Source organism: Convolutriloba macropyga, chromosome 7 (assembly GCF_964194025.1).
Source record: "Convolutriloba macropyga chromosome 7, txConMacr16.3, whole genome shotgun sequence".
NCBI lineage: Eukaryota > Metazoa > Xenacoelomorpha > Acoela > Convolutidae > Convolutriloba > Convolutriloba macropyga.
Genome location: NC_134474.1, coordinates 36,815,481 through 36,828,998, shown reverse-complemented (window position 1 = coordinate 36,828,998; position 13,518 = coordinate 36,815,481). Strand labels below are relative to the sequence as shown.

Sequence of the window (13,518 nt, the reverse complement as noted above, 5' to 3'; positions counted from 1 at the left end):
GTTGCAGGGCATATTTAGAATACTTCTTCGCGATTCCTGATTCAAAAAGTCTGTTTTACAACTACTAGAGTCTTTTACAACTACTAAATCAAAAAGTGGCACAAAGAGAAAGAGGAGTAATGTACACGATGCATAATCTGCAGATGTCAAAACTGCAACTTCAACCAAATGCTGACGATTTTAGACAGCTAAATTGAGCAAAACCCTGAAGAATGGACAGATCTTCAGATCAAAGTTTACTACTGCTTCTAAGTTTAGATTTTGAATATCAGGAAAAGGTGATGCAATTTTGTTCTGACTGCCCAGTGTTACGAACAATAATTGTTCTGTTAAGTATATCGAATGTCATCAAAGAAAGCATTTGTCGGGATCCTCCCTGTAAGCAAGAAAGTCGTCTCTGAAGCTATTGGGCTCTACTAAATGCTGAAGAATGGGTGTTGAGTATTGTAAAAACTTTGGCCATGGGGTAGCAGTTGCTCATGCCATGCTTTTGCAAAGGAAGCTCGCATATTTCAGCTTTGCATAGAAACTTTAAACATAGCTGTCTCATTTAGGAAATCTAATGCAGAATCATTGCCTTCATACCTCATATATTTTTTTACCAGCTCGCATGTAAAATCGTCATTTATTTCAAGACGGATTTCAGTAAGAACCGCACCGTCAGTCTCTTCAGCTTGAAAATTCGCTTGAGACAATAATGTTTTTTTCCTTGATATTGGCTATACAGAGGGCTATACTAAGCTTGGGGGGGGGGGGGGGGCAAACAATAGATCCGTTTAAAGATTCTCGTAGGTCATGACTTTGTTCTATGTTCTATAGCCTGCTTTGTGTTCTATAGCTTTGTACTCAAGTGCTTCGAAGGATCCATGTTACTAACTCAAATTCTGGCGAACTGGGGATCATTCCTTTGATGCTCTTAAGTTCGGATGTATTCTGTTTCGCAAGCTTAGTTCTCTCAAAAATTGTAATTGGACGCTTAAAAAACACTGGGGGAATAGAATATATCGTAAAAATCCCTGGGTTCAATGTCGGCAACTTTGTCCAACATCCTTTGCAACTAATTTAATAAACCCAAATTATTTTTATTTAAAATTGAAACCAAGAGAACAGCCTCAATTGATAATCACTCTGATAAACAAAAATTTTATTTTTTTAGACGGTTTCTAGACGCTAGGAGCTTTAATGTTTTAGCGCATATGTTATTACGACAAGCTCTTATAATTGTCACAACAGAAAAAGTGGAGCCAGCTCGAAGTTTTCAGGTTTTTGGAAATAAAACGAGCAATAATTTGTTTGGATTCACTCAAGCAGTAAATTTTTCTCTTGGTTCACAGTTTTATAAAAAATTTAGTACATCTCATTGTGCAATAGTTCATCTAAGTGTAAAGTTGTACTTGTAAGTAACAGGACTGCATGTAAGTTTTTGGACGCTTTTGTGAACATCCACATCATCTTTGGATGAGATCTTGAACTTCCTCACTAGTTCTATTAGGAAAATTTTGATCTCCAAGTCCGCTAGGTTTTGCCCTAGGCAAATTCTAGGACCTATTCCATATGGAACGAAGGCCTCATTTTGTTCAAATTTTCCCTTGTCATTCAAAAAGTTTTCAGGGTTGAACTCATTTGGATATTTGAAGTGAGCGGGGTCCCGCATTATTTGATAGAGATTTCCAGCTAGAAACTCATTCTTTTTGACCACTTTTCCGCACGGCAGTTTGACATCTTCGACCATTCGATGTGGCAACGTCGTTTGTGCTATTGCTCCAAAGCGCTGAATTTCATGCTGAACTGCCATTGTGTAATGCAGATCTCTCATATGTTGGATCTTTGGCTTTGAATCTCCCAGCTGCGACTGGATCTCATTGAACATTTTTTCTTGAACATCAGGATGCGTTGAGAGGCAAGCCAATAACCAATTCAAAGTTGTGGACGTGGTCTCAGTTCCCGCGAAGAATAGTTCGTAGATAACAGCAACCAAGTTTTCGGCGTCACATTTCAGTCCACTTCTACTTAAATCTGCAATGTATGCATCAATCAGGGTTTCAGCTGGCTCTCGAATTCCTGCCCGTACTCGATCATCAATTTGTTTCCGAATGTAATCTTTGCATGTTTTTACTGATTGAATTCTTCCCGAAATTTCTTTCGACAGAGAGAAATAAGTTAGAAAGGCGATCACGTAATCTGGCAGATGGAACAATTTGCCATTCGCCCGAAAAATTGACTTAAAAATGTTCTCAGCTTCATCGTTGAAGTATTCGAACCTTGACCCAAAAATCAAAACGGAAATGACATTGCAAACAGCTGACTGGAAAAGAGCAGTCGGCTCAAAGTCCTCCGGCATCTGTTCTAAAGTGTCCGTCAAATGGTACGCCTCATCCAGAACGTATTCCAGCTGCTTATCTCTACCAACGTTTCTCAAGTGATTGTGAAATACTCTACGATTATTTTTCCACCGTGGTCCTGAAGTATCCAAAATAGCATCCTTTGATTTCGAACCCCGATGTAAACTCACGCCAAATTTTCGTCCAATTGTTTGCTGACCGCGAACGTAGAACATTTCCTTTAGGTCTTTCAACGTGTATAGTATCAAACGGTGGTTCCCGCCGAAGACACTTCGAAAGTACGCCGCATCATAGTTTGTGCCCTCGTTCATTGATTGCAGCAAGCGACCGGTGCTTTTAGATGCATTATGTTTGTCCATATGTCCTTTAAGCCAATGCGCATTAGGCAGCACTGGGAATCGATCTTCGTTGTTTTTGAATCGGAGCCAGAGGAATGTTGCTATTGCTGCTGCACCTACTGAGACCGAAAGGAAAGACTTGTTGTCTTTAATTGCCGAATAAGCGTCATTGAAAAAATTTATCTCTGACCACGAAATCAGACTAAAAGGCTCGCTTAAAACTTTCATTTTGCTTTTTAATCAAGCTGTGTTTGCACGCGGACAGAGTATACTCGATGGAGTGTTTTACTTTAAGTGATTGATGCGCGTCAAACTATGACCCGATTAACTTTGAGTGTGGGCTTCAGGTAAAGTTTATGGTTCTGAGCTGTCGTCATCTCGTGTTTTGTGCAGCAATTCTTTATTAGGTAAGATTGCATCATTTTGTTGTTTTGGGGGCATCGACCTTTCAGAAATGTCGAATGGGATGTGTATCTAGTATTTTCTGGAGAACATCGAACTCAATTTGACGGAGCAATTGTTTGAAAGTTAATGCTTTACATGCTTTATAGCTCTGCATGAGTCGTGTGTTAGAATTTAGTATACATGAGATGTGCAGGTGTTGGCTCATTTCAAATGCAGTTCGAAATCTATGTAGGTAGGGCGTGTTGATTTTGGGGTTGTAAAGCTACATGTAGAGTAAAAAGTTTGCTATTGTGACTAAATACAAACAGTGACTAAGAGTCATTAAACTGATATTATCGAAACAACAATGACAGTCGACTTTACTTGCGATTCAAGTTTTCAGACAGTTCTGGTTTTCAGTTACCCAATGTTTAACCAAGATGACCCAAGTAAAATTGACGAGGAGTTCGATTCCCTGTTGCTTCAAATTAAGCCCTACGTCATGGGCATGGTTGATCGACACGAGCGACAGAGGTGTGCTTCTTGGATCAAAAAGTTGTGCCAGTACTCGGACGCCTCTTTGTGGGAAAAGAAAAACAGAAACACCTATTCGCAACTGCTGTTTCACATGCTGAAACGAGGTGGACTAGATTATGGGGTTTTTGCTGGCAACCCTCCGGAGGGACCTTTAGAACCGATGTCTGCCTCAACTGTTGAAAATTACATGACATCAACCGGGATCAGAGAAAAGTTAGTTTTTAATTGATGCTAAAAATATAGAAATTCATTTACAAGAATGAGTAAGACATAAAATATTGGAGAACGGAAATAAGCGATTTAACTTCAGAGCCTACGGGAGTTTCCGAAGAACGAGAGCAGTATGGCACATCAGTTTTGTCTTTTTAGATCCAAATCTCCCATATCAGGCTTCACATCAGCAATAACAAAAAGTCGCATGCCTAACTGGGTGGAGACAGAACTCAATGATACAACGGTCACAAATTTAGCAGCAAACACAACTGGCATTAAAAGGAGTTCCTCCCTCCGATATGATAGTCGTTCTTCACCTCAATTTGGGAGCAATGGCTACGCATCAGGTTATAACTTCACTACAGAGGGAAGAAATTCGGCTCTGCAGACCTTGGATGAATCACAACAACTATATGACTATAACTCATCCGTGGCTTGGAAGTATAACATGAATTCAAATCAGGCTAACAGACCATCATCAGCAGCAAGTGCTCCAATTAGCCGACAAGGTCATCTAGAAGAGAAAGAAAATTCAGGGTCGAGGGGAGCCAGTAATGCAGCTCAAACTATGGTCGACGAGGCAAAAAGGCAGTCCTTGCAGAAATTACACGATCGGGAGATGGAGTCGCAAAAGAGACTGTACGATTCTAAGTTGTTGGTAAGACTAACTTAGATTGTTTTCTTTCCATGGTGTTTCATTGGTGGTAGAACTCGCCATTTTAAAGAGCTACCTAAGAAAATTATCTGAAAAGCGTTAGTGTGTAAATGATATAGAAGTAAGGGTACATGCTGTAAACTGAAAAACGGTTTTTTAATAGCCGCGAAGCGTTAGCGGCTATTATTGGGGACATCGTTGTTTTTTACAGTTCAAATCAGTTCAAATCCCAATCAGATCTGTTCACACATTTTCATGATTTTTGTAGTCAAATTGGAGTAGTGATTTTGGTTACGCCGAAAAAGGAAGTGGAGCGAAAAACCGAATGGTTTTGCGGTGTGAAATTTTAAAGTAGTGAGAATACGATGTTTGAAAAAAAATCGCTTTCTCGGTAGTGGTTTTTTGTTCACATGCGGCATTTTCACTTTGATTTATACTGTTTTTTCAATTTTTTGGATCGGATTTTTTTCTAAATGGTTTTTCAAATCCATTCATAGTCCGTTCTATGTCTAGTTTTCTGTTTAGTCAATGAAAATTCTTAGAATTGTACGTCAATATTTGTCCTGCTATGTTTTTCAATTCGTCGTCTCCATCGATGATTCTTGCGACCTGACTTCTTGGAATTGACTTTCTCAATTTCACTGATTTCTACTGCTTTCCAGTTAAAATTTGTGTGCGTGACGTCTTTTGTTCTGCTTTTATGTCATTGCATGACTTACCTCACTAAAAATGACTTCTGAACTCGCTTAATGAACTTTAAATTTTATGATCATTTACTAGTTAAAGGTCAATAGTATGCATCTAAGTAGTGCCAAACGTATATGCCCTAATTCTTGAGTATTAGAGTCTTTTTGATTACGAATATTAATTCTGAAAAAGTTCCCTCAGGGCTTTTTCCTTATAGAGCGTATGTGTCTCATAAAAATGACAGTCCGCATCTAACCAAAAAGTCGTAGTGGTCTATTAAAGGACTGATGGTCAACCTGTCTATCTTGCTTCTTTAGTTGTTTCAATTCATGGAAGGCCACAAACGTCTATCGCGGCTATTTTCCGTCAATCTGCTGGCTATGTTCTAAATAGTCGTTCCCGTAGGATGCATTTTTTTACAAAGTTATTATGTTTTTAATAGCCGCCCTCATCTTCTCAGCCGGCTATTATAGCGCTCCTATTTTTTTTTTTTACTTCGTCGAATAAAAAAATGTTTCGCTTTACCTCATTTTGCCGCCTTTTCAACATTTTGCGTGAACTCTTTTCGACTTCTCTAGGCTAGTTTCTCTCTTCTCTCATTCTGCTAAAAGTGATTTTGAACATCAGTTGCTCAGCAAAGCAATTCAAAATGAACAGTCAGTATAAAAAAATGAAGTCAGAAATAGAAACGGGATAAACCCATAAAGCCCAATTTTAGATGCCCGCTATTTGAACGTCGGTCCTATAAGTATTAGGTACCTCTCTCTAATGCTGATTGTTATTGATAGTAGCCCCTGTAGCCTCTCTCTAAGAAACAGAAGTATGTTCAACTACGAAATGCCATCAAAATAAATCGGACTTAAAAAAATGTTTTTGTACGAAAATCTTTTTTTTCAATATCTTCTGTTATTTCAATCCCAGTCATGCTTATTGGAATCAACGGCGGCTATTTTCCGGCAATCTGCCGGGTATGTTTTAAGTTATACACAAAAATTTTGACCTCTCAGGATTTGCGTAAGCGAGCAACTTTTTGTTTGTGCCCCAATTTTACAGAATTTAAATGCTTTTACATCTTATTTTAACTATAATTTGAGTTGCGGAGTCGCACTCATGCGTTCACGTTTTTTCGTTGAGACGTGGTCTATGAAATCTAATCTAAAGTGAGTAATAGGATATAAAAGTTTTGTATCCTGGTGAGTATTAAATTTTGGTCGCTTCCAGAGTAGCCGTTGTTTTCCAAAAAAGGTGCACTTTGCACACACGAACACCACATATTGGATATACCTTATTGAGAGTTTTTAAGTGCTCTCAAATAAAGCTGGTTATAAATATTTTAGCCCTTTTGGTCTTCTTTTAACGCAATTTTTAGCACTGCCGACTTTTTGTGTGATCGGTTTGTGTAATCGTTTCTGTCCATCTGACATTTTATTCTCAAAAAGGAATAAAATGCAAAGTCCAAAGGACATTAAGTTCGCTTAGAGCCTTACGGCACACTAAAATCGGTTCTATTCTGTATCCCCCCATGTTTATGTCCACAATTACAATTTATGTGTTGTTATATAGCACGTTACTACTTATAACTACGAATAGATCCCTGGTATCTTAGTAGGCAATTAACCGAAACTGTTCAAGAGACATATATTCATGGTGTGAAGGGCCGTCTAATTCGCTGAAGGTTCAAAATAGAAGCTTTATGTACCCTCGCATACCGCTCTTTCATGATGTCTCTGAATGTTGCGAGTCACTTCTTTATTGCACTCATCTGATTGTTTCGGGGAATTTGCATGTATAATTATGACTTACTTCACTCCTAATGAACCTGCTCTTTAAAATTTTTATCACAGGAGCAGCAATGAATGGAGCCAGAAGTTGAAACGAAAAAAGAATCAGGTTTTGCTGATGATATTTGTTCCAATACTTCTGAGGCATTTTGTGTTGCCTCGATACATCTTTCGATTCATGAATCGCATGCAAATGTAACATCGTACAAGTAGCTTGAAATTGTAACAGCAACAAAATAATTATTATCTATTAAATACATTGAATAATTGTTCCAGGATGAAAAGAAAGCCTTGGAAGCGCAGTATGATCGGGAGCTGAAGAGACTTGTGGAGAAAAAGAACGAAGAAGTTGAAATGACTCATTCACAATACAGGTAAGGTAATTTTTTTCTAAACTTCTCATTTTTAGCTTCAACCCTGATGAGTCGCTGATTAATGAATAAAGAAAGGTTCTCAACGGTGAGAAAACGCCAAAATGAGTTGTTTAAGTTTGAAATAGAAGTTGCGTGTAGCTCTTTGGTATTTTGGACATTGAAATTTGAAAATTATTATGCTCCCAAACGATTATTTGATTATTAATGGCTCTCTAACGAAGTTTGTAGCAATTATAATAGTCCTGTAAGCTTTTTATGCTATTAATCGCTCGGCCGATTATTCATCTGACCCTTTTAACTTTTCGTCTTCAAAAACTGGATTAACTGATGAAGCCCGGAGGAGCAGCTTTTTGGAGCCGTACGCCTTACTAGTCTCTAAGTATGCGATTCACCAAAACTCTTTCAGGGTGTGAAAAGTGTTTCTTAGTCTTAAAAGTTTGACCTCCTCAGTCCCCCCCCCCCCCCCCCCCCCGAGACCCCCGTCCACCCTCCAACCTTGCGATTTGAACTCCTCTTTCGTTCAGCTCTCTCATCGCTTGACCCCCACTCCGCTCACATCCCCTCCTAATGCTAGCCTCCCTAGGCCCCAGCTGGCTACTACCGAAGCCAACCGCTTGCCCGTCGTTTAAGAGCAATTCGCCCGACGCTATTCGGTTATATTTGAGTAGCTGCAATTTTTAGGAAGAAAATTAGTGAGCTAGAATCCAAAACAAAAGAGCTGGCTGAGAAGTTAACATCTTTAACCCAAGAGGCGGATTCAATGAAACGAGGAAAGGATCGCCAGATAGCGGAAATCAAGAACCTCGCTCACTCAAACCTAGAAACACTTCAAAAAGAGTACGAGTCCAAGATAACGAGTTTGAACTCACAGTTCGAAGACGACCGGGAGAGATTGGAGCAGGCGCATGCTGATAGCATCCAAGAGCTGATTGATGACACGAATAAACGGCTTCAGAAAATGGAACAGTAAGTTATCTTGAGATATTTTGAACGGTGGTTGCAGCTAAAAATGTTTTTTTTTTTAGTTCTATACCACTACCGTGTGAAGCAAATGATTTTAACGTGGGTTTTGCACTAATAATGGTCTCAATACCATTAAGAGTGCAATATATCATTTTAATGCGCTTATCAATTTTCTTGCGCTAGCAGCTAAATCATTTGAAATCTTTAACTAGTTATGACTAGTTATACTCTGATAAAATCGACATTTAGAGCAGTTATTCAATGTAACATTCCAAATGAAGTTAGCAATGTCAAAAGGTGGAATTGAAAAAATACGCTTTGATGATATTGAGTGTTAACGAAACGTTAGGTCTACTGTTGTAAAACGTATAAACTGCTCACATCATCAGCCCTCTCCTTCAACCTGTTAAAGCGCTGTGTTGCTCGTGTGCTTAATTTTTTTTCATGTTTTAGTGAATATTCTCAGCAACAGGCAACCACAGCCAAATTGGTCGAAGAGCTGGAATCCAGAATCAATTCCCTGACTGCAGACAGTGACAGAACACGTGAAGAGAAATTTGACCTTGAGAGACGCAATATGGAGTTGGAATACGAGTGTCGCACTCTGAATGATGGATTCCTTGAGTTGAAGTCACGATTAGAGAAGTTTGAGCACAAATATGTTGACACTGTGGATTCGATGAGAAAGGATAAACAGGTGAGTGCTCCCGTTCAATCATTGTTTGTCAGTATGAGTTAGAATAAACCAGTTTGTAAATGATGTCAATTGCTGAGAATTTCGATGGATATGAAAGGGCAACTTGTATACCATGGAAGAAAGGTGTCTGTTTTTTTTCACAATTATATAGCAGTTGGGTTTATTGTTTGTCCTCTGCGTTTACAGTAGAAAGCATTTCAAAGCAAATTAACGACATCGCCGGCCGGGTTTCTAATGTCCCTCAATAACTATCTTATGCAGTGTATGTTTCAGGAGACCGTGAGCAAGTACGAGTCGAACTGTGAGTCCCTGAAGAAGACTCATGCGGAGAAAGTGGACGAGTTGATGCAAAAGATATGTGAGATGGATGATCGCATGCTGGAAATGAAACAGAAACTACAGGTACCAACAATCTCTAATCAAGTATCGGATACTGCGACACATGTTTATAAATGATATCGTGAGGGTTGTCCCTGCTGCTAATTCTGTACTTTGCTAATTTTGAGCTCCGAGAACCTAAAACGCTGATTTGCAAAGTAAGTTTGTATGCGTAAATTTAAATAATGTTACTAGGTTTTGAGTGAAGGTTAATGCATCATTTTTGACTTTTCGTGGCGTTGTGCGTACCATGAATCTAAGATCAGGTAATAAATCACATAGAGGGAGTGTTGTAAGTAATGACACTAAGGGAATTGTAAGACTACTGGCTGGATTTTAGGATACGAACTTGGAATCCGATCGCAATTTGAAAGAAACTCAAAACAATGCAAAGACAGAACTTCTTAGTTGTCAACAAGGCTACGAGAAGAAACTAAAGGAGCTCCAGCTCAACTATGACCTGGATGTGAAAGAACTGCAATCAAAAGTTGCGCGATCTGAAGAATGCATGTCTGAAAAGGATATTGAGATAGAGAAGCTGATGGAAATGCACAAGCGAGAGATGGTCCAGTCGCAAGAGGCGTTTGACAAGTTTAGAAAACAGGTGGACAACTCTCACAATAAGGTTTATGAAGAGATGCGGCGGCAGATTGAGAGAATCGAAAGTGACTTATCGGAGTCAAAGGCAATCAGGGAACAGCAGGTAAACAAAGGTTCATCGTTGTTAAATGGTCACATCTATTTTCGATGTTACTTTGAACACTTGGTTTTTAACGAAATTTGATTGTTCTTGGGTGATATTTTTCTACTTATTGTTTCTACAAAAGTTGTGTACAGAATTCCGTATTCTTTTTAGAATTTGTATCAATTGAAATTTTTAAATACGAAGTTATTGCTGAAACGTGATGGTGGTATTGGGGTACTCACATATGTCCCAATGTTATGTGCACTGACTGGCGTTTTTCATAGTGTTCTTTTTTAGATGCCTTCTGTGTAAGTAAACATCTGTTGAATGTTTTTCGTAGTCTTTCTGGAAATATACATTACAATTTTCGGAATTAGGTGAAATCTATCGCCTGGTTTGAGTTTATTTTTGCTATATATTTCAGTATTTGAGTAATTTGGTTACCATACACGAAACATATTAACCCCTTGAATTGGCAAAAATGATGCCACGAGAGTTCTGAATTGTATTTGGTTGCAAAGGTTTTGGCAAACGTTTTTTTTTCGCACAAGATTCATTTGCCCCCACCGCCGCCTTCCACTGATCCGCCTATTATTGTCAAATTTGAAAAACCACAAGTGCTGATGCCAATCGTTTTTTCGGAAAGTTTCAAATTAAAATTTAGTTTTTTAACATGTTGCAAAATTAAGGGTGGAGTTTTTTTTGGAAAATGTGACCCTGAGTGAAAAGGGGTACGTTTCATTACTCAATTTAAATCAGTTAATTGTTCACTGTATAACAGTCGTACATCGTTTGCTTGACCCATAGCGAGGTTAGAGCTCTTCATTCAAGCAGGCTACAATCTATCATTTTCTGTCGTTAGAGCAAAACCTGCTATTATAGTGGGTTATGGTTTTAAAGTATTCGTATCAAAAAAGAGAAATTTGTTATATTCAGTTATATTATGGCTTTATCTTTCCTTGATAAACAAAAGTATCTTTCATATATTTCAAAGAAACCACAGACTATCTTTGGGACTTAGAATTTAAAGAGTCTCTATATGGTTTTCTGATGGTGTCAAATTTGGCGTTTTAAATATTCCGTTTTTCAGGCTGCAGAATATGAGAAAATGGTTAATGCACTTCGGCTAGCCCATGATAAAACAGTGGAAGAGTTGCGAGTCAAGCATGAAGAAGAAAAGGCGAATTGGTTGAAGGAACTAGCCCAAGAGCGTGAACAAATGGGTGCGAAGCATGATGAGAGTCTTGAGAACCTGAGAGCGAAATTGGAACAGCGGGTCGCCAGCAATGTATGTTTTTCTAAGTTAATTTGAATGGTATTGTTGCATAACTGTTATCTAATGTTTACCAGAAAAACTAATCCAATGTTTAACCTTCTAATGTGGTCACGAAAATTCCACTTGAAATTATTTTTTGTTTGCTTTGTGACATCAGATAAACGTTCTTTAGATTTTCCCCCTTGTTTTCGGTCTGGGACGATAAAAGTTGCTGATATTGTTCCTCTTCTTCAAAGATTGCGGTTGAAGTTTGACACAACTTCTTAATGATGTTACATAAAATTGTTGGTGAGCTAAGTTGCTGTATATTTGACAGGAAATTGCTCATAAAACGGAATTGAAGAAACGTGAGAAGTACCTCTCAGATGTGGAGTCTACTCGTGACAAGTTGAGAGAAGAGATTATAGAGGCAGAAGCGACTAGAAAGCAGCAGTTAATGGAAGTTGGTCTCAAAATGGAACAGCTGAGGACTAAGTTTAACTCAGACAGGGAATTAATTGCAGCCAAGTGCAGAGCTGTCGCCGATGCCGAGAGAAAGGATTTTGTGGTAAGATAAATCTTTTGGAGCATATTTCATTAGTTAGCAAGAAGTGTAGAAATTAGCCTGTTTGTGCTTTATTGGACGGGGGATTTCTGAGATAACTGCTTTGGCTGAGTGAAGCAATGAATGTGGTACTTGAGTAACAATTTCCTGCAAGCTTGCCTTGTGTTTCATCTCGTCCGATATATAGAATTATATAGGCTACTGCTGCGAAGTTGTGAGCTGTTATTGCGGTACTCGTCGTTAATGTCTCTCAAGCAAAGTTGGTAATATTTGCCCTGAAAGTATTGGTGTGTTAACCTGCTGCTTGATCAAAATTGGTTCCTTTGTGAAACCTGATCATGAAACAGCGTATCACCTTGAAGGGAGTTTATTTGTCAACGATCTTTACTCCATCTAGAGAAGATAGCAATTAATCGCACATAAGTCTCTCATTTTTTTAGATTTTTGTCTAAACTAATTTCATAGCTGTAAACGGAGCGTAGCTATGTTGCGGTATTGCTGCTTTTTAATTGCTCTCAAACGAAGTTTACCCCCATTTATTTTAGTCATGCTGGTCTGTATGCAATTTTTCGTACTACAAATTTTTGGTTTTCAAAAACAGGATAAACAGTAAAAGCCCAGAGTCCATTAAGTTCTCATGGAGCCTTACGCCTTAGTTATCTCCAAGTATACGATCCACGGAAACTGTGGAAGACAAAAATTTATGGTTTGAAGGGCGAATCTTAAAATTTGAATGGTTCGACGCCCCTAATAATTCGTGTCACTGTTTAGAAAAAATTGTTTGGTACAAGTACTAAAGCATTGACGGCTCAACTATTTAAGCAAAACTTGTTATAGGATAAGCACGAGCAAGAAATGAAGGATTTGTTACTGCGCAATGCGGAGAAAGAGACACAAATAGAGTCAGACTTTCGAGCAAAGTTGAAAAACGCTGAAGAGAACAATGCACAGTTGCAAACCGAGATCGAAACTTGGCGGAACGAAGCATTCCGAGAACAGCAGGAACACGAATCCAAAATTGAGGAGTTGATTAAACGAAAAAACACTGAGTTGACCAAGATGCGGAACGAACATACGCAAAAAGTCAATAATGTGATAAATGACCTCGAATCAACGCAGTTTAAAGTGAAGTCTTTAGAAAAGCGCCTCATAGAGCGCGAGTCTCATTATGAGCACGAAATGAACCAGTTAGTTTTGACCCATAATTCCAAAATGAAAACTATGCTTCCAGCGTCTGTGAGACAGGAGCTAGAAGCTACCATTGAATCCCTAAAGTCGCAAGTCCATTCTTTGCAGCAAACGGTTTTGATATTGCAAAGTGGCTCAGGGAATATTAGAAATTCTCCGCTTCAACAGACGGCTAATAATCAAAAAGCTAAGTTGTCCTCAATAACCAAATGGAATCATGACAAGGAAAAAAGTACCAATGAAAGAGATACAATTGAGTGTGAAAGTAGTTGTAAAGATATTTTATAAAAAATTTTGGTATATTAAAAATTATTGTGTCTACTGTGTAAATTTAATGTTTTCGAAGCGTGTAAATATATTTCACATCACCTGTTTTGCCATGTTCTATTGCCTTAATTGTATTTCCAGTAGTCAATTAATGTTTGTAAAGTTCTGCAAAATGTTTAGCATGATGAGATTATACCTATTGAGCGATA

General features: G+C 38.4%; 2 protein-coding genes across 3 annotated transcripts; one reads left to right on the top strand and one right to left on the bottom strand.

Moving 5' to 3' along the window:
• Positions 1 to 1,244: 1,244 nt before the first annotated feature.
• Positions 1,245 to 2,908, bottom strand: LOC142342828 (cytochrome P450 2D26-like). Its single transcript, XM_075394427.1, has one exon. The coding sequence runs from the start codon at positions 2,906 to 2,908 to the stop codon at positions 1,373 to 1,375; it is 1,536 nt and encodes a 511-aa protein (XP_075250542.1). The 3' UTR covers positions 1,245 to 1,372.
• Positions 2,909 to 3,006: 98 nt separating this feature from the next.
• Positions 3,007 to 13,482, top strand: LOC142342827 (centrosomal protein of 112 kDa-like). Of its 2 annotated transcripts, XM_075394426.1 has the most exons (11): positions 3,007 to 3,087; positions 3,485 to 3,814; positions 3,971 to 4,472; positions 7,214 to 7,311; positions 7,993 to 8,277; positions 8,728 to 8,971; positions 9,245 to 9,373; positions 9,690 to 10,052; positions 11,125 to 11,322; positions 11,627 to 11,857; positions 12,692 to 13,482. In XM_075394426.1, the coding sequence occupies exons 2-11, from the start codon at positions 3,492 to 3,494 to the stop codon at positions 13,328 to 13,330; spliced, it is 3,012 nt and encodes a 1,003-aa protein (XP_075250541.1). In that variant the 5' UTR covers positions 3,007 to 3,087; positions 3,485 to 3,491; the 3' UTR covers positions 13,331 to 13,482. The 2 variants fall into 2 exon arrangements, with proteins under 2 accessions (XP_075250541.1, XP_075250540.1); XM_075394425.1 differs by lacking the exon at positions 3,007 to 3,087 and having other exon boundaries at positions 3,387 to 3,814.
• Positions 13,483 to 13,518: the final 36 nt, after the last annotated feature.

Coding starts and splice junctions, on each gene's coding strand:
- LOC142342828 (XM_075394427.1), bottom strand. CDS start 2,908: ATGAAAGTTTTAAGCGAGCCTTTTAGTCTGATTTCGTGGTCAGAGATA.
- LOC142342827 (XM_075394425.1), top strand. CDS start 3,432: ATGACAGTCGACTTTACTTGCGATTCAAGTTTTCAGACAGTTCTGGTT. Junction 8,278..8,727: donor CGGCTTCAGAAAATGGAACA/GTAAGTTATCTT, acceptor TTCATGTTTTAG/TGAATATTCTCAGCAACAGG. Junction 9,374..9,689: donor AAATGAAACAGAAACTACAG/GTACCAACAATC, acceptor GCTGGATTTTAG/GATACGAACTTGGAATCCGA.